We start from the raw sequence: 27,160 nt of genomic DNA, 5'->3' as shown, positions 1-27,160 counted from the left end.
GTCTAGGAAAAGGTATAAGTTGGAACACCTGCTTGTTATAAAAAGAAGGTATTTTTCTTCAGTCACAGAAAATATAATAGTGATCTTACCTTCACTCTGTGATCTGCCCTGCTCTTTCAAACATCCTCTGTAAACTCTTATTATTTAATGAAGTTCCCAGGAAAGCCTAATTCTAGGTTTCCCTATGGAATACGGACCTTACTTAATTATGCAAGACTGCCATATATGGTTGCACTGGATATGCAGTGCACAACCCAGGAGCTATATTATTTATCAAAAACATCATAGACTTGGGGCGTGTGGGTGGCTCAGTCGTTAACGTCTGCCTTCGGCTCAAATCATGATCCCAGGGTCCTGGGATGGAGCTCTGCGGAGCAGGGAGCCTGCTTCTCCCTCTCCCTCTGGTGCTCCCCCTACATGTGCGCTCTCTCTCTCTCTCTCTCTGTCAAATAAATAAAATCTTTTAAAAGAAAATCATAGACTTATTTATTTACTACAATTCTTTAGCCAATGACAGTAAATTGTCTTGTTTTCTAATAAAATCAGTATATCATGATCACTTTCCAGCAGATGAAAGAAAAATTGTCTTAAGGAGCTTATATTCCCCTAGCTTAGACAAAGTGTTTTGTGGACTATGGTGGCTCTGAAGTCTGCTCAATGAGCACAAACAGTCGTCCCTGCCTTTTCCTCCACAGCCTACCTGCAAAAGGGGTGGCACACTCAAATAGTTCATGGGTCAGACAGGCTACGTAAATAGGTGAAGCAGACCACATGTGTGCATCTTTAGAAAGTACTGGTGGTTAAGAAACTGGAATGGAGAGTAGAGACCTAGGGTAAATGCCTTCAAGTTTAATTTAAAACAGTCATCCTGTAGGCTAAATATAACTCATCTGGTAAACTCATCTGTCCGGTCAACAGTTCACAATTTCTGGTTCTTGGTCAAATCAGTGATGGGAAAAAGGGACAGAAAGCAGCTTGTTGAAATTTAATCTTCCTTATTGCCAGCAGTCAAACCCACAGAAATTTCAAAATGTTTCCAAGTTAGTGGTTCTCAACAAGGGGTATTTTTCTCCCCCAAGGAACACTGGGCAATGTCTGGAGACGTTTGGTTCTCCCAACTGGAGAGGGCGGTGCTGTCAGCATCGAGTGGGGGAGAAGCTAGGGATGCTGCTCAGCCTTCTACGGTGCACAGGACGGCCCCCAACAGAAAATTAATTACCCAGCCTCAAATGTCAATTGTGTCACTGTTGAAAAGCTCTGGTCAAAGTAGTTGTGTGACAATCCAAAATAGAAACAAAAAGACTTTCAGCTTGATATGAAGAGAATCCTTAAATCCTAAGCAGTATCTACAGGTGTGGATGGTAGAAATAAAAAAGGATTAGCCAGCTTCTGGACATGGCACAGTGAAACGGGTGACTGAGATATTGCCAGGGAACTGCAGACCTTTGTAGGCAAAGGTCTTATAGCTGCTGTTCCAGCTCCTCGTTCTGGGGACCCCTGGAAGCACCACTTTGCTCCTTGTTCACATGTAGGTGTGATGTCCTCTGTCCATGTACAGACTTCAGGGACCACTATCATGTCTGTGACTTGCCAGTAATGTTTCATTAGCACATGAACCATTGGAAATGTTTTAGCATCTTAAATTCTTTCCTCGGAGAAACACTTATTCATGTTCTATACTCTTGCTGCTGAATATGCACGTTATACCCTATGTCGCTACTTGTTTATCAAGAGGTTGAGTACTATGCTTCAGGTAGACTGTGAAATCTACAAACTGGCCTGAACACCTCCTGCCAATTACTTCGGTAGAAAAATGACTTCTGAATTTCAAACTACCAGAAGCAGATTTTAACTCCATTCTAATACAAGACCGCCACTGACTACACATCCCAGGAGATCTGACAGTTCTTTAAATGGGCAAACCAACATGCTCTCTCATCCATAATTCCATGATACAGAGTTTCCTTCCCTGAGATGGGTTTAAGAGAGCATACTGCCTCTTCCTATATGGTCCACGACCCCATCAGGATACACTAAAATGTCCTGAGATGACAAGAACCAAATTGATTTGGGGGCATAACCACTTTACCTGGGACCCATGGGGAGTCTCTTAGGAAGAGAAGGTGGGAGAGTAGGGTGAAGCACTTACCTGGTAACAAAGTGCTCAAAATATAGAAAAGCAAGGAAAGGAAATATTATATCCCCAGCACCCAGTATACTGCCTGAATGGCTAAGAGCATCAAACACCAATATTTTTTAATGAATGATAAATGGTATTAATAATGTCTCATTTAAAAACTTCTAATTTAACAGTAAATCTAGAAGTTCTTTTCATAGATATGCAGAGATTTTTAACAGCTGCACAGTATTCCAAATCATAGATAGCTAATGATGGATATTTCTGTTGTTTTCAGTATTTTGTTATTACAATGGGCTAATGTTAATATTTTCTGAAATTTCATTTCTCTCATTTATGACTATATTTATAGATGAAATTATTAGAAGTGAAAGCAAAAGATGGGCCCATTTTAATTTTGAAATACATAGCCCAATTTCTCTCTACATAGGCTGTTATAATTTACACTCCAAAGGAATGTATGACAATGCCTATTTCCCCACATTATCACCAACATGGGCATTAACAATTTTTATGAATAAATAAATGTAAATATTTAGAAAATATTTTAGCATTTTCTTTTGTATTAACCTATTATACAACAGAAGTTTCAAGAGAGCTAAATCATTTGAAAGCACTTGAAAGAATGGGAGAGGAAGCTAGGATGCAAAGAGCAATGCTAAGCACAGACTACCCTATATTAAACGACCTTGTTCTGCTTTTCCAGGAGCTATTGGCCAAATGCAATAAAACCCGTATTATAAAGATTCTGAAATCTACTGCTCAGCCAACTCAGATTCCTGCCATTGCTTTTATAAGCTTAAGAGGGTATTTCAATGCAGCTCCAAAACTCTTGATCAATGCACCTGGGACGACCAGCACGTGGAATGACTTGGGGGTAAATGACACTGGTGTCCTGGAGAAATGTTTGTAGGTCTTGATACCCCAAATCATATTTAATGGAGTTTTCCATGTATGGTTTTTAAATTTTTATTATGAGTTTTAAATGCACATAAAGTACATAGATTAATATAAAGATTTCCATCATCAAGATTCAAAGCTCATTAGCTTTGAATTTTGTCAGTCTTCATTCATTTCTACTGCCATGTATTTTGTGTTTTCTTGGCTGGACATTTTAAAGCAAATCCCAGACATAATGTCATTTCATCCATAAATATTTTAGTAGTATGCAGATATTTTGTGCACATATTCAGCAGGAAACGGGGACCAGAGAATACATTACTGTAATAAATCCTGAGAGTAGGGAGGCAAGGAGCAGCCAGGCTCCAGCTGGGTTCAAGTGAATTTGAGTTTTCCTCCATAAGACAAAAAAATTGAAAAACAGCTGCTAGGAGCTTGGAGTCTTTATTTTTTGCTTCCTTGAGTCATTATCTGAAGCATAACCTCACATATACTCAATAGAATATCAACTTTCATATAGCAAAGGTGCATATACAACTATAACCTAGAGAAATCCAGTTATAGTTGGTAATTGTAACTCTCCTTTCTCAATAATTGATAGACAAGTAGACCAAGAATCACTAAAGATCAATAAACTTGAACTGATATTTAGAGAAAATCCCATCTGACAATAACAACACATACTCATTTTTAGATGCACATGGAACATTCACTAAGATGGACAAACTCCAACAAATCTGAAACCATTGATATCATATAAAACATGTTCTCAGACCACGAAAGAATTCAACTAGCATATTGAAAGATATATGGAAAATCTCCAAGTGTTTAAAAATTAAACAATATATTTTCAGATAATACATGGATCAAAAAAAAAAAAAAAGGGCAAAAAACAAATTATTTTGAACTGTACGGCAAGGCAAACACAACATACCAAAATGTATGGGATGCAGATAGAACAGTGTGTAAAAAAAAAAAAAGTGCAGCATTAAATGTGTTTATTAGAAAAACAGAAAGTACTTAAATTAACAATCTAAGCATCTACCTTAAGAAGTTAGAGGGAGAAGAGTAATCAGAGAATCAAAATAATCAGAAGGAAGAAAGTAATAAAGACAAGAACAAGAGTCAACAAGATGGAAAATGGGGTGCCAGAATGGCTTAGTCAGTTGAGCTTCCAACTCTTGATTTTGGCTCTGGTTGTGATCTCAGGGTGGTGGGGTTGAGCTCTGGGTCCAGCTCTGTGCTTGGTGGGGAGTCTGCTTGAGATTCTCTCTCTCCCTCTCCCTCTGCCCCTCCCCTGCTCACAGGTGCGCACTCTCTCGCTCTCTCAAATAGATAAATAAATCCTTTAAAAAAAGAGGGAAAATGAACAAAATAGAGAAAAATGAGTGAAACCAGAAGTTCTTTCACTGGAAGAATGAATAAAATTGGTAAGTCTCTAGCTAGACTAATCAAGGGGGAAAAATGACCCATTACCAACATGAGAATGAGAGAAAGGATATCATTGCAGATCGTACCAATACAAAGGAGTATTACGAAGAACATAATGGCAAGTAATTTAACAACCTGAATGAAATGGACAAATGCCATGGAAAACATAAACAATTAAAGCTCATTCAATTAACAGCAGACATATTAAATAGATCTCTACGTATTAAATAAATTGCCTCTGTAGTTAAAAAATCTTCTTGTAAAAAGAACTCAAGGTCCATTTGGCTTCAGCTGTTAATTCTGATGAATCTTTGAGGAAGAAGTGATGCCAAATTCTATACAAAGAGTTCACAAACTAGTTTAGGGAACATGCCCCAATTTTACAAGACTAGTATTACTCTGATATCTGAACCAAATAAAGACATTTTAAAAGAACTACAAAGCAATATCCAAAGAACACTGGCACAAAAACCATTTATGAAATTCTAGCAAATTTTTTATAAAAAGAATCATACATCATGACAATGAGGTTTAACTCAAAAATTCAAGGTCATTGTAACATTCAAAAATCAAATTTACCATATTAACAGGCTGAAAATAAAAATGATATCTTCAACTTCATAGATTCAGAAACACATTTTACAAAACACAATTCAAGATGGACACTGTTAGCAAATTAGGAATAGAATGGACTTTCCTCAGCCTGATGAAGGATGTCTACCCAACAAACCTATAGCTAATGGTGAAAACGGAATGTCTTCATCTCTTCCTTGAGATCATGAACAAGGTAAGGATGTCCAGCTCACTTTTTCTATGCAACATTGTTCTATAGGTCCTAGCTGGTGTAGCAGGCAAGAAAAAAGAAATAAAAAGCCTACAGATAGGAAAGGAAGAAGTAAAACTGTCTCTCTAATCACAGATGACATAATCATTTATATAGAAAATCCTAGGAGTCTACAAAAGAAACCGACAAGAACTAAGTGACTTAGCAAGATTGCAGGATAGGAAGCTAAAGTACCAAAAAATCAACTGTGTTTCCAAAGCAATGGATAATCAATATACACTAAATTTAGGCTGTTTGATGAGGAGCAGGATATTTGTGTGATTTTAAAGTAATTTTGCCCCAACTTCTTATTAGTCACAATGAATGGGGAAAGCATAGTAACTTTACAGTAAAGAAACTGGAAAATATCTTCACCTGGTGACCAAAATTCCTGTTACCAAAAAGAGGCAGAGAGACCTCAGTGCTCCCTAATGGGATATCCATAGAAGGACATGGTGTCACAGTCAGTAAAGTCTAATAAAGTCCTAAAGTGCTCAAATGGCTCATTAATAAAATGATAGTATGTGTATATGTATACACACACACAGATAAAGAGATTAATCAAATGTGACAGAATAGTGTAAATTAATGAATCTGTTTAAAGGTTATTCAGAAGTTCCCTGTCATGTTTACATAACTCTCTGTAAGTTGGAAATTTTTTTCTGAATAAAAAAGAATGGAGACACTTTCCCATGATTCATACACTCCTAGAAGAAGGTCCACCAGTGTCTTTATTTCTTTTTCTCAATTAGTGACATGTTGATACAGGTTGGCTATCCCATGTTTATGTTAGCATCCCAATTCAAGATGTGAGTTTTCTAGATTCAGTGTCAACCAGTGAAGACTCAAGGGGCAGCTTGGAAGCTGTTGCAAGGACACAGGTCTTGCCTCTTCTTTTTGTCACTTGGACAATTTCCTTCCTATCTCTGAGCCTCCATGTCTTTGCTTAAAAACGGAAATAAACTAATAATATACCAACCTCACGGGGCTATTGTGAGAATTACAATGAGAGAAAGCACAGATACATCTCTTTAACAGGCACCTAAAAATAGCCAGCACCTGCTTCAAGACCTCCGATGCTTTCACTCTCGCCTGGGATGAGACCAGGATCCACCCACCCCATGCCTCCAACATCTCACCTGATATGGCTTCTGTTCTCTGATATCACCACCCTCCATGTCCCTGATTTCATCAACACCACTGTTCTTAGTGCCACTCTTCAGACACATCCTGCCTTGGGGTCTGTGTGATTCTGTTCCCTGGTCCCAACCACCCTGCCCCCCTTAGCCCAGACCCGCACAGGGCTCCTCCCCTCCTGCCTCGCAGACCTCTACTCAAATGTCACTTATCTGTGAGGCTCCCCACCCCAAATTACACAATACAGACGGTACGCACACTCAGTCCTCACTCCTTCTCTGCCTCTGTCCCTGGTTTATTTTTCTTTTCAGCCCTTACCACACACAACTTCACTACAACTGTTCATTTATTTATTGTCTGTGTCCTTCTCTTCAAATGTCAGCCATTTAATTGTAAGAACTTCTACTTACTCGGCACTGTATCTTGAGCACATAAATAAGTGCTTGGCACTGAAGAGACTCTCAATAAATATTTGCCAAATGAATACATGAAGGAACGGGAAGTCAACCTCGCACACATCTAGTGCAAATATAGTCCCTGCTTCACAGATATTACCTTAAGTCCATTTAATTAAAATTTTTTTCTCTGTTGACATCTGTCATTAAATATCTCCACTGCTTCTAAAATGCAATGAATTTAAATGTACTGGATTTCACAGTGGTCTTTGAGATGACTGGTAGATTATTTGACATGTGACAAAACCAGGCTCGGAGATCACGGAGTCACGAGTCTGAAGAAGTAAAGGAGAAGGGGGGGAAAATATTCCTCGCACAGACGTATTTGAATATTTGATCATTCCTTTCCCAGAGGTGCCACCTAATTATCAATACAGGTCAACTCCACAATAAAGTTGGATTTTCTTTCTTACCTGAGTTACAGATCATTGGCAGCTGTTCAGTCACTTCTAAATATAAAAGAGCAGGCTTCCATTTCAAATGCCACATCCTCTTCCTCCAGAGAAGCTGAGCACATCTCAAAAATTCAGCAATTGTGTCTGATGGGCAGTGACACCAGCAGACAGCTTACTGTCAACACCCAGGCTGACAAATGACAATCACGATCCCACTGCCACCTGGGATCTGGGCCATCTGGGACCCTGTGAGTCACAGCCAGCTTGTCCCTCACTTGCCACTACTTCCTGCAGCTGTGGACTCTGGCTTTTGCTCCAAGGTCTGCACTGACAAACCCAGCATGAGGAATCGACTGTTTCCAGGGCCAGGAAAATCAGACAGGCAACCCACTCCCCTGGGACTTCCACTGATTTTGAAAACTATGATGAGATTAAACCAAGGAGGACCATCCATCTGTAAATAGCTGCATTTGCAATCCGTTTGGCACAGGGATTCACTGAGAGCAGTCAAGGGATGCATAAACCACAGGATGGGAAGGTGTTCTGTGAGGCATCCTTGGAAAAATTCTCAAGTCAGGTCTGAAGCTCCTGGTAGCAATTAGTTTTCCTTCTTGTAGAACCAAGGAGACTAACAGACTATAGCCAGTATTCTAAATGTGGTAGGCCAAGGCCCTTGTGCTCATTCCTGAAATATAAGTGACGCACCAAACCAAAGAAAAATTCCTATCAGAATTAGTCCCACTTATGGGCTTCTTATTTAGAAACGTTCCCTCTTGCTTTTTTGACTGGTGTGAATGGATTAAGGAGAACCTGGATCATTTGTATTCCAAATCAGGCAAAAGCAAATTGAATCTGGATTTCATTCCTGAGCCCCAAATCCCCGTCTCAGAGAATGTAATGAAAATATTCAGCTGACTCTCCCTGCCCCTGTCAGATTAGTCACTAGAAAATACATACAGAGGTCTTGGTGTAGGATCAGGTGATAGATTCCCGTCATTGGCCTCCAACACTGAGTGAGACAGGTTGCTTCTGGGCCTCATGACTATACAAGCTATTTAAGATTCTCTCCTTTAGGCAGACGCTGGAAGCAGTACAGGTAGTACATGGAAAATATTTGGCCATTGGAGATGATAGGGAGCAAGATGCATCCCAAATTTTGGGGACTTTTTCTATTGGAACCATAAAATTTCCACCCCACTGCAATGTAAAGACTTAGAAGTTTTTGTACAGCAACTGAAGGCAGCCTCAATTTTGAGAGTCCCTGAAACATCAAGTTCCCAGGCCCGGTCAGACTTTTGGTACCAACTCTGAACAGTACCCCAAATGAAACATGGATACGGTAGAAATGCACCTTGCATGCAGGATTTATAAGCATGGTTTCCTCAAGCACTGAGTGTTCGAAATGTGAAGACATTGGAAGAAAGGCTTTCCATGTAGTTTTCTTGTGGCATGATTGTTCTTTATTTGTTCACTGGCTTCTTTCTTTCTTAAAACTGCACACGAGTCATCAGGGAGGATGTGCGGTGGTGTAGGAAGAGGATGTGGACCGTGGAGTCAGGGAGCTCTGGATTCGAATCCTTGGTCAGATAATTATTACTCATAGTACCTAAAGAAAGTTATTTTCTTCTCTGAATCTGTTTTCTCATCAGTAAGATGATCTGATTAAATCCTCCCTCAAGTGGATGGTGTCTTAGATGAGATGATAGGTCAAATTTATAGTATAAAAAGTAAAAATGACATTTTGTTCTTAGCCTAGTTCCATTATATAACCAGAAGAATTTTCTCTTTCTTAAAGGCCTGTATTCCTGAAAGCCATGAACTACAAAAAACATTCTAAAACATCTGCATCCAGAGAGAAGCCACATCCTGATGTTCATTATCAAAGACAGGAATGACTTGTCTTTATTAAAACTGACAGCTTTTCTGCACTACCCAGAGAGGGGTCCATACAGCGTGGCTCTGGGTTCCCACTGTGACTTAGAGGGAAACGTCCACCATGTCCAGAGCCCATGATGTCCTGAAAACAGAGGAGGATGTCCTCAAGCCCCTTGCAGCAAGAACCCACATATGTGGCACCAAACTTCACTTCCAAATGGAACAGGGCATCTACAAAAGTAAAAGCAATGGCACCAACATCATAAATCTGAAGAGAGCCTGAGAGAAGCTTCTGCTGGCAGCTTGAGCCATTGTTAGCCTCCAAACCACAGCTGATGTCAGTGTCCTCACGTCCAGGAATAGTGGCCCACGAGCTGTGCCCTGGTTTGCTGCTGCCACTGGAGCCACGCCCACTACTGGCCACGTGACTCCTGGAATCTTCACGAAACAGATCCGGGGAGCCTGCGAGAGCGCTGATCCCAAGGATGACTCCCAGCCTCCCACAGCGACAGCTTATGCTAGCCTGCCCACCATCGCTCTCTGTGACACAGACTCGTCTCTGTACTGTGTGGACACTGCGCCGCCGTGCAACACCGAGGCAGCTCACTGAATTTGCGTGATGTGGTGGCGGTTGGTCTGGGACATTTTGCTCATGCGTGGGGCCGTCTCCCGTGAATACTCAGGCAAGGTCATACCTGGTCTCCACTTCTACAGAGATCCTGAAGGGACGGAAAAGGAAGAGCAGGTTGCTGCTGAAAAGGCTGCAACCGAGCAGGAATTTCACAGCTAAAGGACGGCTCCAGCTCCCAAGTTTACTGCTATTCAACCGAGGTCACAGGCTGGTCCAAAGGCACAGGTGCCCTCGCTCAGCCTGCCACGGAGGACTGGACCACAGTGCCCGCCCCTCAGGGAAATGAATGACGGCAATGACCACTGAGGGGTCTTAAGCTGCTCAGCCAGAAAATGGAAATGAAGTCCATAGGAAGTAAACAGTTTCTAAAAGCTATGTCCAAAAAAAATAAATAAATAAAAACAAAAACAAAAACAAAATCTGGCTCAGATGTAATCCGATCCGAACTGCGGTTTGACCTAGAAATATCGCCTTCTCTATCTGGGAGCCTATTGTTGGGAAAGCAGGACTCCCCCATATATTTTTATCATCGCAGATAAAACTCCAGTCAGTACTCAAAACACATTTATTAAGTTTGACTTTATTGCTGGACTTTTAACATGGAGGTCTCACCAAGATACCCACACAGACTCATGCCCCAGAGCTTCCAAGCTGCGTTGCCTGAGAAGTGCACTTTATGAGCCTTGCGGGTCTAGGTCTGTCTTGCTTGGCTTCCAAGGTGAGTCTAACTGTGCTAAGGTGGTGATTCTGTACTTACTGAGTCTGTTTCTAAACTATTTTTCGTTACTGCTGTCTGCCTAGCTGGTTTTATTTCTGCCTCAAGCCTACGTGAATTAATTCTACCTAATGGATGCCTGGTCTCCTTGAACAAACGAAAAGTACCGAGAGGTTGGTGTTTATCTTCATGTGGTGTTGTCAGTCTATACTTTCAGGGACCTCTTGAATGACCGAAGCCCCCAGGTGTATAGTTGACCAAGACCAGGGGCCTATCTCGACTGAATTGTTAAGAGACTTGCCTGGTGGAGCATCCTGCACTATTGATGTTTTCTTTTTGCTATAGAAGACATTCTAAATTGCCTTGTCTGTGCCTGGTTTTCACATATGCATTTGTACAATTTAAGGTGACCCATGAATGAAATTTCCTGTATGGTCATTCTCTGGGTGTTTATAACAGAAAATCTCCCTCCTTCTCACAGAGAAAAGGTGTTGGGAGATACTCCTCCACGGGTCTCTTGCTGGGACTCATACATGAGCTACTGGGTATGCCAAGCATGCAAGGCACTGAGTACTCTCTGCCTGGGCTATTTCTCAGGGTTGTGTATTCACCAAGCAACCCTAGGGTAGGAAGCAATATCTTCCTCTGGAACAAAGAGCTAGCTTGCTTACCGCTTGCTATAAAATAGTGGGTTCTCCCAGCTTAGTGTTCCTCTCTTGTAATGCATTCCACTGCATGTACAGATGCCCATCTGATCTTCTGCATCTGCCTGTGGCTATTGGAGTTCAGAGAACCAACAGTATGCTGACACTCTGGCTACTGTTCTTTCTCTGAGTCATAAAGTCTTTACTTCTGAGGCAAGAATCTTGTGTCTTCTGTTAGCACTCATGAAACAGTGGCAAACTAACTTGTTAGCTTGCAAGTCAGATAAAATATCACTCTTCACCATTCTTGGCAGAAACAGATGGCTTTGTAATATGGTCTGTAACTGTAACTCTTTGTGTCTGTGGCCAATCTTTTGAAATACCCTTGAAGATCACAGGAAGATACATGAAGATCATGGAAATATGTCATTTGCATATGTTATAGAAATATCAAAGTCAAGATTACCATTGAAAGGAAGGAAATGGAGGCTCCTGGGTGGCTCAGTTGGTTAAGCATCTGCCTTCGGCTCAGATCATGATCCCGGGGTCCTGGGATTGAGCCCCAAGTCGGGCTCCCTGCTCAGCCATAAGCCTGCTTCTACCTCTACCTCTGCTGCTTCCCCTGCTTGTGCTCTCTCTCTCTCTCAAATAAATAAATAAAATCTTAAAAAAAAAAAGAAAGGAAGGAAATGTTTGCAAATATTTTATGAGTTGAAACTTGTTTTGCTTGACTTGCAGAACAGAAGTCTCTGATTTACGGGTTGTACAACAACTGTATGAATGAGCTAGAATGTATACCAAAGTAATGAAGATGTTGATTGCTTCTGGCTTTTCATGAATACCCATTACTACTGCCCAAGAATCTGGAGCGTTCAGAGTTTGTGAATTACTTTCTTTTGAAAGAAATAGGGAGCACTTCTACTCATAATCATAACAGATTAACTGGTATCATACTTTACCTTCCACTGAAACAAGAAAACTGGAAAAATATCTGAAACAGTCTTGTCAGACACTGCAGAACAAACAAGCAATGTAAAACTGTGATCCCTGAAAGAAAAAGGGAAACAAATGAAACTGCTACAATTAGCCTTGTTTTCTGTTGAGAGACTCTATCTACACTGCAGCACATGGTATGGAAAGCCAAACAGAACACAGTAGTCTTGCTGAGTTGAAGATACAGAGATTGGCATGCAGGAAGACAAGCTGCTGGAATTTCTAAAGCAGATTACTCGAGAGAAAGCTCTTCTCATACGAAGAAAGAACTAAAAAATTTTTGCATAGGGCTCCCCTTGAGTTTCTAGCTGAACAAATCCTAAGTAAAACATGTGGAGGGTAGATTTCCACAAGATGGTCAAAACCACAGTAGGCAAAGAATAACTATGAAAGAGCTCTAGGCTGAACAATTCCCAGAGATAACACAGGGTGAGGAGAGTTTATAGTTCAGCCAGAGACCTTGCTGAATACTTGAGATGTAAGAGTAGAAACCAAGGATTGGACACCCCTTAGTAACATGTCTAAACTAGATCTAGAGTAAAGACTTCCCTATGCCAGCCAGGGCAAAGCTAAAAAACAAGTCTCAGAAGAATCGACCTGACCTAAAATTAGCTAATCCACCTGTCTGAACAAACCTCAATACTCCTTAAAGGAAGGCAATGGAATCCAGACACTCGATAGCAAAACGTTTATAATGTCCAGCTTCAATGACAGAGAAATATCTACAAAATTCCCATGTACATGAAAATTAAAATACTTCTCAATAGCTCAGGGACCAAAAAAGTAATCAGAGAAAAATTATAATGTAACTGAACTGAATGATAATGAAGATGCAACACAACAAAGTTTGGTTATATAAGTAAAGTCATAATTAGTGAAAGATTAATGACTTCAAGAAATTATATTAGAAATGAATAAAAAAGTAAAATTAATTTCACTATAAGAAGTTAAAACAAAAGGGCAAAATAAACTCAAAGCATCAAGAGGAAAGAAAATTATAAAGAGCAGAAATCAACAAAATAGGAAATAAGTAAACAACAGAGAAAATAATGCAACCAAACTAATTTGCTGAAAAGACTGACAAAACTGATAAACCTCTAGCTAGGCTGATTAAAAAAAGAGATTGATAAACAATATCAGGAAAAAATAGGAGAAATTGTTATAGATATTTTAAATTAAAAGGATAACATGTAAACTATGAAGAAATTTTCCAGTAAATCCGACATCTTAGATGAAATGGAACAATTCCATAAAAGAATACAAAATGTCAAATTGACACAAGAAGAAAATCTGACGAGTCCTATGTCTATTACATAAATTTTATTTCCATTAATAGAACCTTAAGCCCCAGTGACTTTCACAGGTGCATTCTATCAAAAATTTGACAAAGAAATAATACCAATTCTATACAAACTATTTCATTCTAAGTAATTCACTAAATTTATAGAATGCGATAATCTCAACAGATCCAGAAAAATATTTGACAAAACCTAATGCTTAGTTATGATAAAAACTTCCAGCAAGAAGTAAACTGCCCCAGGGTGATAAATGGCAGCCACAAAAGATATACCACAAACATTATACTAAATGGTGACAACTGGACTTTCCCCTACAATTAGGAGAATGTCAAGGACAACTGCTTTCCCAGGTCCAGTCAAAACTGTACTGGAAGTCGGGCGCCTGGGTGGCTCAGATGGTTAAGCATCTGCCTTTGGCTCAGGTGATGATCCCGGAGTCCTGGGATCGAGTCCCGCATCGGGCTCCCTGCTCTGCGGGAAGTCTCCTTCTCCCTCTGCCTCTCTCTCTCTCTCTCATGAATAAATAAATAAAAATCTTTAAAAAAAAAAAAACTGTACTGGAAGTCATAAGAATTTCAAACACTCAAGAAAAAACACAAAAGGCATAAAGATCAGAAAATAGGTAAAGCTATCTCTTTGTGCAGATGACAGATTAAAGAAAAAATTCTAAGGAATCTGAAATATACTAGAACTAGCAAGTGAATATAAAAGGTTGCGGTATCCAACATTAATATTAAAAATTAATCAGAGACATCCAAAGAAGATGGTGAAGTAGGATGATCCTGGATTTAACTTGTCCCATGGGTATAACTAGGTAACAACCACATCAGGGTAAATAACCCAGAAAATGACTTGAAGACTGGCAGAACAGACTCTACACAGCTAAATGTAGAGAAAAGACCACATTGAAGAGGGTAGGAAATGTGGAGACAAGGTCAGGAACCAAACAGACCCATAGGACTGTTTGCAGGAGAGAGGGACACTGCAGGCATGGAGAAGGGAGAGAAACAGATCACACCAGGCACCCTGGGCACAAGAGATCTGTATGAATCCCCATAATACTTGGCTTTGAAAATCAGAGGGGCTTAACTTCTCAAGTTCTTAAAATCAGTGGGTCTTAACACCTGGAAATTTATAAATCAGCAGGTTCAGCTCTGGGAGAGCCTGAAGGTGATAGAAAACTGAGTCCCGCCCTTAAAGAGAGAGCACTACAAACAACCCTGCTGAGATACAGTACAGAAGCAGCAGTTTGTAAGACACCTGGGGTGTACAGGAGAGAGATTTGTTTGCTAATCTCAGGGCCTGTGCTTAAGGGGCAGGGATCTTTGGGAGACTTCTCCAAGAACTAAGGAGCTGGCGGGTGCCATTTTCCTCCCCCACCCCATAGTCTAGATACAGGGACACCTGCAGGAATGAACACGTGGGAATACTCTCCACCTAGCTTGCTAACAATTTCCAATGTGCTTCTTCAGGTCTGACCCCTCCAACCTGGCCTCAGCAGTTTTCCTGGGAGGTTGCTGATGTCCTCCCATGCAAACCTTGCTAACACCGTGCACCCCACCCCAGTGCTCTCCTGTGGAACTGCTCCCTTCAACTCAGCCTCCTCCCATAGCAGACACATGCCCCACCTCCACATTCTCCTCAAGATTTGCTCCCTCAATCATACCCTCGATAGGAGTCCATTCAAAGTGGTGCCACAAATGTGGCAGTGTGCAAGCAGCCCTAATAGGGGCCAGCACCACTCCAAACTGACTTCTGCCCCAGGGAGAGGGGAAGATAACCACATACACCAGTCCAACTCAGGCCCCTGCGCTGGGCTGGGGGCAGACACCTGGTATGACTACAGGTCCCACCTACCAACAAGATCATCTCAGGGAACAACACAGGGAAAGCGCCCCTGCAGTTTGGTGCTACTGCATCTCTGGCAAACACCTTGATCTGACTCAATGCAAGACCAATGCACCCCAGACTGGCTCACTAACAAGGCACACCCACAACAGCAAAGAAAGCCACTGCACATTACTGGAATGAAGGAAAAAGGGGTCAGCCACAAAAGTGGGGTACATGCAACACATATACAAGACATCCCTGAAGTGCCAGGTTCTGGTGAACAGGAGACACTGCACTGCAGGGCACTACAGGACCTCTTCTTCATAAGGCCACTACTTTCAAGAGCAGGAAACATGGCTGACTTTCCTAACATACAGAAACAGACACAGGGAGTTAGACAAAATGAGGCACCATAGGAATATGTCCCAAATGAAACAAAACGACAAACATCAAAGAAAGAGACCTAAATGAAACAGAGATAAGTAATATGTCTGATAGAGAATTTAAAGAAATGGTCAAAAAGATACTCACTGGACTTGAGAAAAGGGTGGAGGACCTCAGTGAGACTCTTAACAAAGAGATAAAAAACATAAAAAGGAACCAATCAGAGATGAAGAACTCAATAACCGACATTAAAAATACACTAGAGGGAATAAATAGTAGACTAAGGCAAGAAGAACAGATCAGTGACCTGGAGGACAGAGTAATGGAAAGCAATCAAGCTTAAGAAGAGAGAGGGAAAAAAAATGAAAATAGATTAAGGGAACTCATCAAGCATAGTAACATTTGCATTACAGAGGTCCCAAAAGGAGAATAAAGAGAAGGGGGCGGGGGCAGAAGATGTATATGAAGAAATAGAAGCTGAAAACTTCCCTAATCTGGGAAAGGAAACAGAAATCCAGATCCAGGAGGCACAGATAGTCCCGAGCAAAATCAACCCAGTGAGGTCCACACCAAAACACATAATAATTAATATGGCAAAAAGTATTGATAAAGAGAGAATTTTAAGAGCATCAAGAGAAAAGAAAACATTTTCATACAAGCAAAGCCCAATAAGGCTATCAGCTGATTTTGCAGCAGAAACTTTGCAGGCCAGAAGGGAGTGGCATGATATATTTGAAGTGCTGAAAGAAAAAAAACCTACAACCAAGAATACTCCACCCAGCAAGGCTATCATTCAGAATAGAAAGATATAAAGCTTCCCAGTTAAAGGAATTCATCATGATTAAATCAGCCCTACAACAAATGTCAAAGGAGACTCTGGAGTGGCAAGGAAAGACTATAAGCAGGAGTAAAATATGAAGCATAAAAGCAGTAAAATTAATTATATATATAAAAATCAGTCAAGAGATTCAAAAAAATAAAAGAATGTAAAGTATGACACCATATACCTAAAAGGTGGGGGCAAGAGGAGTAAAAATTTAGTGCTTTTAGAATGGGTAAGCAACCATCAACTTAATAGACTGCTATATGCCTAAGATGTCATTTATAAACCTAATGGTAGCCACAATTCAAAAACCGGTGATATGCAAAAAATAAAGAGAAAAGAATCCAACTATATCACTAAAGAAAGCCAGCAAGAGAAGAGAGAAGAAAGCAAACGAAGATAGTTAACAGAGAAATACAAAAACAACCATAAAATAAGTAACCAAATGGCAATAAGTACATATCTATCAAATTACTCTGAATATAAATGGACTAAACACTCCATTCAAAAGACAGGGGGTGACCGAATGGATAAAAAAGCAAGACTGCCTACAAAAGACTCATTTCAGACCTAAAAACACAGGCAGATTCAAAGTGAAGGGATGAAAAAGAATTTATCATGCAGATGGAAGTGAAAAGAAAGCCTCGGTAGCAATACTTATATCAGACAAAACAGACTTTAAAACAAAGGTTGTAACAACAGATGAAGAAAAACTCTACATAATCATAAACAGAATAATCCAACAAGATGTAAGAACTGTAAATATTTAGGCCCGCAACATGGAAGCACCCAAATATATAAAGCAGCTAATAACAAACATAAAGGGAGTAACTGATAGTAATACAGTAGCAGTAAGGGACTTTAACACCCCACTTACAACAATGGATAGATCATCCAAACATAAAGTCAACAAGGAAACAATGGCTTTTAATGACACACTGGACCAGATGGATTTACCAGATATATTCACAACATTCCATCATAAACAGCAAAATACACATTCTATCAAGTGCACATGGAATATTCTCCAGAAGAGAGCACATATTAAACCACAAAACAAGTCTCAATAAATTCAAAAACACTGAAGTCATACCATACATCTTTTCTGACCACAATGCCATGAAACTAGAAATCAACCACAATAAAAAATCTGGAAAGAACACAAATACACGGAGGATAAATAACATGCTACTAAACAGTGAATGGGTCAACCACGAAATCAAAGAGGAAATAAAAAATTACATGAAGACAAATGAAAAATGAAAACACAGCCATCCAAAATCTTTGGGATGCAACAAAACTGTTCTAAGAGGAAAGTTTATAGCAATACAGACCTACCTCAAGAAACAAGAAAAATCTCAATTAAATAATTTAACCTTACACCTAAAGGAGCTAGAAAAAGAACAAACAAAATCCAAAACCAGCAGAAGGAAGGAAATGATAAAATCAGAGCAGAAATAAATGAAATATAAACTTTAAAAAAAATTGAAGAGATCAATGAAATCAGGAGCTAGTTCTTTTAAAAGATCAACAGAGTTGATAAACCTTTAGTCAGACTCATCAAAAAAAGAGAGAGGACTCAAACAAAATCAGAATGAAAGACAAGAAATAACAACAAAAACCACAAAAATACAAAGGATTATAAGAGAATATTATGAAAAATTATATGCCAACAAACTGGACAACCTAGAAGAAGTAGATAAATTTCAAGAAATATATAGCCTCCCAAAACTGAATCTGGAAGAAATAGAAAATTTGAACAGACCAAGTACCAGCAATGAAATTAAAGCAGTAATGAAAAACCTCCCAACAAAACGTCCAGGACCAGAAAGCTTCACAGGTAAATTCCACCAAACATTTAAAGAACAGTAAATACCTCTTTTTCTCAAACTATTCCAAAAAATATAAGAGGAAGGAAAGCTTCCAATTCGTTTTATGAGGCCAGCATTATGCTATACCAAAACGAGATAAAGACACCATTTAAAAAGCCCACTATTTCTGATGAACACAGATGCAAAAATCCTCAACAAAATATTAACAAACTGAATCCAACAATACATTAAAAAAATCATTCACCACAATCAAGTGGGATTTATTCCTGGAATGGAAGGGTGGTTCAATATTCGCAAATCAATCAACATGATACATCACATCAACAAGAGAAAGGATAAAAACCATATAATCATTTCAATAGATGCAGAGAAAGCATTTGACAAAGTACAACACCCATTCGTGATAAAATCATCAACAAAGCAGGTTTAGAGGGAATATATCTCAACATAATAAAGGTCACATATGAAAAACCCACAGGTAACATTGTTCTTAAGGGGCAAAAACTGAGAGCTTATCTCCAAAAGTCAGGAAAAAAACAAGGATGTCCACTCTCACCACTTTTTTTCAACTTAGTACTGGAAGTCCTAGCCACAGCAATCAGACATGAAAAAGGAATTAAAGGCATCCAAATTGGGATGTAAAACCTTCACTATTTGCAGATGACATGATACTATACACAGAAAATCCTAAAGACTCCCCCAAAACCTATTAGAACCAATACATGAATTCAGTATGGTCGCAGGATACGAAATCAATATGATACAGAAATCCACTGCATTTCTGTAATAATGGAGCAAAAAGAGAAATTAAGTAAACAATCCTACCTACAATTGCACCAAAAATAATAAAGTACCCAGGAATAAATTTAACCAAAGAGCTGAAAGACCTATACTCTGAAAACTTTAAAACACTGTGAAAGAAATTGAAGATGACACCAACAAATGGAAAGATATTCCATGCTTATGGATTGGAGTAACAAATATTGCTAAAATGTCCATACTACCCAAAGAAATCTGTATATTTAATGCAATCTCTATCAAAATACCAACAGCATTTTTCACAGACCTAGAACAAATAATCCTAAAATTTGTATGGAATTACAAAAGACCCCGAATAGACAAAGCAACCTTAAAAATGAAAAGCAAAGCTGGAGGTATCACAATTCCAGACTTTGAGTTATATTACAAGGCTGTAGTGATCAAAACCGTATGGTACTGGCACAAAAACACATAGATAGACACAAGAACAGAATAGAAAGCCCAGAAATGAATCCACAACTATATGGTCAATTAATCTTCAACAAAGCAAGGAAGAATATCCAATGGGTAAAGGACAGTCTCTTCAACAAGTGGTGTTGGGAAAACTGGAGAGCAACATGCAAAAGGATGAAACTGGACCACTTTCTTACACCATACACAAAAATAAATTCAAATTTATTAGGTCTATTAAAGACCTAAATGTGAGACCTGAAACCATAAAACTGCTAGAAGACAGCATAGGCAGTAATTTCTCTGACATCAGCTGTAGCAACATTTTTCTAGATATGTCTCCTTTGGCAAGGGAAACAAAAGCAAAACAAACTACTGGGACTACATCAAAATAAAAAGCTTCTGCACAGCAAAAGAAATAACATAGCTAAAAGACAACCTACTGAATGGGAGAAGATATTTGCAAATGACATGTCCAATAACAGTTTACTACCCAAAATATATAAAGAACTTCTACAACTCAACACAGAACTCAAATAATCCAATTAAAAGGTGGTCAAGGGGTGCCTAGGTGGCTCAGTCAGTGAAGCTTCTGACTCTTGGTTTCAGCTCAGGTCATGATCTCATGGGTCATGAGATCGAACCCCATGTTGGGCTCTGCACTCAGCAGAGAGTCTGCTTGAAGATTTTTCTCCCTCTGGTCCTTCCCACCCTGATTTGCACACTCATCCCCTCCCTGTCAAAAATAAATAATCTTTAAAAGAAATTTAAAAATAAATAAATAAATAAATAAATAAAAGGTGGGTAGAAGACACAAATAGACATTTCTCCAAAGAAAAGATACAGATGGCTAACAGACACATGAAAAGATGCTCAACATCACTATCAACAGGGAAATGCAAATCAAAACCACAAAGAGGTATCATCTCACATTTGTCAGAAGAGCTAAAATAAAAAATACAAGGAACAACAAGTGTTGGCAAGAATGTGGAGAAAATGGAACCCTCATGCACTGCTGATGGGAATGCAAACTGGTGTAGCCACTGTGGGAAACAGTAGGGACATTCCTCAAAAAATTACAAATAGAATTACCAGATGATCCACTAATTTCACTACTGGATATTTACCCAAAGAATATGAAAACACTAATTTCAAAAGATACATGCACCTCTATGTTTATTGCAACATTATTTACAATAGCCAAATTATGGAAGCAGCCCAAGTGTCCATCTATAGATGAATGGATAAAGAAAATGTGAGATATATATATACATATACATACATACATATATATATAAATATATATATATAATGGAATATTATTCAGCCATTAAAAAAGAATGAAATCTTGCCATTTGCAACAACATGGATGGATCTAGAGGGTATAATGCTAAGTGAAATAAGTCAGTCAAAACAAATACCATATGATTTCACTCATTTGTGAAATTTAAGAAACAGAACACATGAACAAAGGAAAAAAAACACAAACCAAAAAACAGACTCTTAACTATAGAGAACAAACTTGAGTATTATCAGAGGTGAGGTGGGTGGGGGGATGGGTGAAACAGGTGAAGGGGATTAAAAGCACACTTGTCATGATGAGCACTCAATAATGTACAGAATTGTTGAATCACTATATTGTACTAATATAACACTGTATATTAATCATACAGAATTTTTTTTAAATAAATTTATTTACTTATTTTATTTATTTTATTTATTATATACCAGCAGCAAACAGTTGTGAGTTTATAAAATTTTATTTATAATACATTCAAAAACATAAAATATTTAGGGATAAATTTGTCAAAGTTGTGTGTGACCTCAACACTAAAAACTACAAAATGTTCCCCTTCTGGGGAAAAATTAAAGACCTAAATAAATGGAGAGAAATACCATATTCCTGGACTGAAAATAATGGCATGCTGGTAATCATTTAACAATGAACCCCCTCCCCACAAAACATCATGGGACTTTACTAATTTCTTCCACCCTAGCCAATGTCAAGTTATCAAATTTCTGAAGATTTAATAATTGCTGTTGTGATTTAGTATGAGCTGTCTTCAGCTTGCCAATGACTGACTTAATATTGTTAAAATGACAATTCTCACCAAATTGATCAATCTCAATCTTAACTGGAGCAAGCATTTGTATAGAAATTGACAACTTAATTATAAAATGTATATGGGAATGTAAAGGAGCAAGAATATCCAGAACAACCTTGACAAAAAAGAAAGTTAGAGGACTTAAACCATCAGACTTCAAGTGTTACTTTTAAGGTAATCCAGACAAGGGGATACTGGCCTAAGAATAATAAGTGGAGCAGAATAGAGAGCTCTAGAATAGATCAAGTCTGTACACAGTCATTTGACTTGCAAATGCCTTTTTAATACACAGTGCTAGAATAAATGGATATCCATATGCTCTAAAAGTAATCCTTGGCCTCATACCTCACACCATATAAAAAGTAATTAAAAGAGATTAGAAAATAATAAATACAAAAAAATAATAAAATACAAAAGCTAAAGCTTTAAAACTTCTAGAAGGAAATACAGGAGAAATCATTCACTATCTGAGAGTAGGAAAGGTTCTTAGGATACAGAATGCAATAAGGAAAAAATGACTCCACGAAATTTGAAAACTTCTTCTCAACGAAAGACATCATTATGCAAATGAGTAAGCAAGTTCCAAGCTAGGAGATAACATGCATGAATTATGTGTCTGACAGATGCCTGGTGTCCTGGATACATAAAGAACACTCCATAGATAAACAACCAGTTAGTAACAAGTAAATGATTTGAATTCATAAGCCCATGAAAAACTGCTTAATATCATTAAGCATTAGGAAAATGTAAATTAAAACCACAGTGAGATTCAACCACACATCTACCAAAATGGAGAAAGTTTTATTTAATTATTTATTTTTTACAAAATGGAAAACAAATTTAATAAACTGAAAGACCAAATGTTGATAAGGATGTAGAACAACTCTCATCCATTATTGGTGGAAGTATACGGATGGTACAACTGCTTTAGAAAAAATTCTGGCTATTTATTATAGAACTAAGCATGCACTTATTCTATGACCCAGAAATTTTACCCACAGGTATTGATCTAAAAGAAATGAAAAAAATATATGGATGCAAAATGATTGGTATGAGAATATTTATCACAACCTTACTCATGATAGCCAAGACCTGGAGACAGTCTGAATATCCACCAAAATGAGAATGGATACACAAAGTGTGACTATTACTTAGTAATAAAAGTGAACAAACTATAATACTAGCAACAACACAGATGTCTCAAAATATGCTCAGTGACCTTATTAAAGAGAGTATACACTGAATGATCCCACTTATAGGAAGTTCTAGGAAAGGCAAATCTAATCTATGGTTAGAAGAAAACCAGAGCAGTGACTGCCCCTGGAAGGAAAAGAGTAAGGAGTGACTGGGAAACGGCATGAGGTAACTTTTAGGAGATTTGTGCATTTCAATGTACATCAATTTAACCTTAATAGAAAAAAATTAGAAACAAAATTTTGAATTCTAGTTAATGATATGCAGCTGGACGTACATCGTGGAAAATGTATTGGTTATTATAATTTACTCCAAAATGCAGCATAAACATAAGATGGCCTGATGGATAAAGAGAGGATGGATAGATGGACAGACATGTCCTAAACAAATTCCTCACTCTGTGACGCCTGTCTGAGTGGAATTTCAAAACAAGAAACCAGGTTAATTTCTTTATCCCAAGTAGTTATCGATAATGAAACATAAGCTTATGATATTTTAGCTATCCAGAGGAGAACATGTACCATTGTTAATACTTCACATTGTCTGGATTAACACCGTAAGTACAAAGAATCAATTTATAATCAAGTTAAAGAAATGACATACCCCATGTAAGGTAGACCCAAGGCATTGTTACTGTTAGCCTTAATTTATCAGATTTGATCTCTTCCAAAGTGCCTTTTTTTCCTTTCTTAAAACACTTCTGGTTATACTTTAGTTTACCTCCCTGCTTGCTTGACATTTGTTGTCTAGAGTCTAAAAATGATCAACCAATGATTCAAAGGTAAAAAACAAAATGGAATCATTCTGAATGACACTCAAGTTGAAAAATCACATTTCTGCAAACAATCTCATCGTCAAGGAGAAACAACAAGAGCGATGAAGACTGGGACCATCCTTGGTGGCCAGCCGCGACCAAAGTGGGGGGGGGGGTCAAGAATAAAAACATGCTCATAGTCTAGGAAAAGGTTGGTTATTCCCTAGCCATGGGATCAAGTAAGCACCAGCACCAGTTTCAAATCATTCTATCAATCCAGGAGAGCTCACATCAGGAAACACACTGCCAAAAGCCAACCAATCAGTAACAGCAAAGTCAACCAATCAGGAGACTTGTCCTCAAGGAAGGGGTCAGGACAGGCACAAAACTTACCAGTGGGAGACTCAAACTTCAGCAAAGCACTGTTATATCCCAGAGTAATCAAGATGGACTCCTTGCCCACGCGGCAACATTCAGTGTCTCTGTTGAGTAAGCATTTAAAGACACAGACGCCATCGGCTATAAAGGGCGAAAAAAATTAAAAAGGATTAGGAAAATCCATTTTTGAGCATTGTAAAAAGGTTCAGTAACGCCATCCCTACATTTCTCTCCTTTTTTCAAGGCTCCCCATTTCTTCTTCTTAATATAATGCCTTGTGAGACGTAAGAGAATATGAGGATCTAAGATAAAAGAGGAATTTAACTATGGCCCTATACTGATTCTTTGCAAATGGGTTAGCACAGAGAGCAAAACTAACTCTTACCGGCTCTTGCCTTTATGTCCAGGGCCCCACTCCCTTTAAACCCTGTATTCCCCATAGCATTTTGTATCTCTTGACGGCATCCCAGGAGAGTCCAGGTAATGTCCCTCTGGGTGTGATTCTTGAGCACCTACTATGTGCCAGAGATCTCACACAGTCTTCATTGTAAATACTGCCAGTGTTTTTAGGTAAAGACTAGGCAGAGAGTTGAGGTCCAAATATGCACGGCTAGTAAGTGGCAGAACCAGAATTAAAACCCAAGATTAAATTTGACTCCAAAGCCCACTCTTGCTCTTACCACATTATGCCAAGGCAAGCACAATACAGAGGGTGCTTGGTTTCTGCAAGCAGGGCCTGCAGTGAGTGGCTAGGCTCTCATCAGGTTCATACATAGATAATTGGGAAGTAACTCGCTATTCCTCCTTTTACAAGTTAAGCAGGCCTTGAGCACTGGGGCAGCTGTAGAGTGGTGGCAAAAGTAATAAACTCGGGGTTTGGTTTTCATCTCTGATATTTACTAACGTAGGGACTTCAATCACCTATTCACACTCAGCCACATTATTGCATTATGCAAAATGAAAATATTAATATTTATTTCCCAAGCTTTTTGTGAAGAATGAATAATAAAGGTAAAAATAATTTCTAAAATCCTATTAAAATGATAAGGGACTATGGTCATTTCTCTCATTATAAAGTAGATCTTAGTTCCCATACTTAATGTTTTCCATTCTCCCTTACGAAATCAAATACAGGAAGTGTTTTAACTTTAAAACATAGTTATATATAAAATTCTACTATTATACGAGTATGTGGCACATTCATACACACACATTCAAAACACACACACACAGAGTTAAGATGACCAAATATTTTCAAATATTTTCATCCATTACTTCAAATGAATGAATACTTCCTGATGGAAGCTTTCACAGATATTTTTCACAAAACATCTTGGCTGGTTAAATAGTGCAGATGTTTTGAAAACATTTTCCTGGCATAAAGCATGATTACAGGTTTAACTATTACAGCCCAGTCAGTGTCTCAAAGGCATCAGTGTCTCCTTGCAGAGAGGCAGCCATGAATAGATGCAGAAGAAGGGAGCTTGGAGCTCTTTTATACAATATATTTTCTTTAAATCACAAGAAATGGTCCCACCCCCACCAAGATATCAGGATTTTCTGCATTTACCAATTGTTTTCTTATGGTTTTGAAGTAGGATGAGGGATGAATGTTAGTCTTCCACAGTACCTTGCAGTCTGTGAACTCTTTCCAGGCAGGGGCGATTTTACTTTCTTTTTTTAAATCATTATCTTTTTTTCTCTGAATCAAAGCCCAGCACAGTACCTGGTACTTAATAAATATTTTTTGAATTGGTGAAAGCATTTCTCCATATATTGATTGAATGCCATCCCAGAATAGATAAAAAGCTTCAAACTTTCTCTGGTTCAGTTCTCCTAAACCAGATATGGTCATAATTCTTTGTTTTGCTATTATTTGTTTGTTCAGTTGTGATTTGATTAGGGTATGAACTGAGTTGCTGTTTTCAGACACTGCAAAATCCTTGCCCATATATCCTCTTTTCTTCATCCTCTCTGACCCTCTGTTTAAATATGGGTGGAGCAGGTGTTTTTAAGCATGCCATAAAATCCAGTAAGTATTGGTAACTACTTAATTTTTTTTAAATCTAACTTTGGCAAAAAAAAAATTTTTTTAATTACTTTAAAAACAAAATTGAAAAGCAATGATAAGCTGGGAAAATATTTTCAGCACACCCAACCAAGACTGAATATCCCCAAGATACAATTAACTCTAAAAAATAAGAAAAAACAAGCATCCTTATTGAAAAGTTAGTAGAGGGATCAGTAGGTAGTGGACTGGAAAAATGCCAATAGCAAAAAGAATGCAAATAATGAATTGCCGTAATATTCAAAGAAATGTGTAATAAAAGAATGAGGTCTAAATTTTTCTCTCTCAATGTCAACAGTTTAAAAATATATACTAACAATATCAAATACTGGACAGGGTATGAGACAACGGTGAAGAGCAATTATTGGAAGCATAAATTTCTGTATTTCTGGGAGGTATTCTGCCCATAGGGTTCAAAATGTAAAGTCTATATATTCTTTACTAGACATTCTGTTCATAATCGTTTCCTTCAGGATGTACTTTATCAAGTGTGGATGAGTGTATCGTCAAGGACATTCATCTTAGAGTTGTTTACTATTGCAAAAAAATGCAAAGAAGCTGAGTCTACCACTGTGTACATGGTTGATTAAATGGAACATGATGCTTCCATGTTCAGGTGGTGAAACAGCATGTATAATGTTAATGTAGCAATTAAATGTGTTTATCTTCATAGAGAGCTGTTGAAAAAGATACACACATGTCATCAGTGGTTTCCTGTGCATGGAGAGACCTGGGATCATTTTTATTTTTCCCTTTATAACGTTCTGCCTTGTTTGAATTTTCTATGACACTGTTTTTAACAATCAGAAAATACACCCAATCCAGGAGGGGAGGAGCAAGATGGCTGAGAAGTAGGAGACCTATATTTCGTCTGGTCCCAGGAATTCAGCTAGGTAGTTATCAAACCATTCTGAACACCTACAAACTCAACAGGACATCAAAGAAAAGAATAGCAACAACTCTCTGAACAGAAAAGCGACCACTTTCTGGAAGGTAGGACGAGTGGAGAAGTGAATCTGAGGCAATATTCGGGGGAATAGACGGCGGGGAAGGGGGCCTCCATCGGCCCCTACTGGCAAGTGATAGAGCCACGGAGCACAAAATCGGAACTTTTAGAAGTCTGCTGCACTGAGGGACGTCGCTCCAGTG

At 38.5% G+C, this 27,160-nt stretch overlaps 1 protein-coding gene across 2 annotated transcripts in view; it reads right to left on the bottom strand.

Annotated features, from left to right (window-relative positions):
- LOC102732378 (histone-arginine methyltransferase CARM1-like) overlaps positions 1 to 27,160 on the bottom strand; it is a 218,199-nt gene that overhangs the window by 132,461 nt on the left and 58,578 nt on the right. For both annotated transcript variants that reach the window (XM_081802795.1, XM_081802796.1), the window contains exon 2: positions 23,959 to 24,084. In XM_081802795.1, coding sequence (XP_081658921.1) covers positions 23,959 to 24,084 — 126 coding nt within the window. The remainder of the gene's footprint in view (positions 1 to 23,958; positions 24,085 to 27,160) is intronic.

Source organism: Leptonychotes weddellii, chromosome 14, assembly GCF_054177405.1.
Source record: "Leptonychotes weddellii isolate Sample4059 chromosome 14, ASM5417740v2, whole genome shotgun sequence".
NCBI classification, from domain to species: domain Eukaryota; kingdom Metazoa; phylum Chordata; class Mammalia; order Carnivora; family Phocidae; genus Leptonychotes; species Leptonychotes weddellii.
This window is presented reverse-complemented; position numbering and strand designations above follow the sequence as displayed.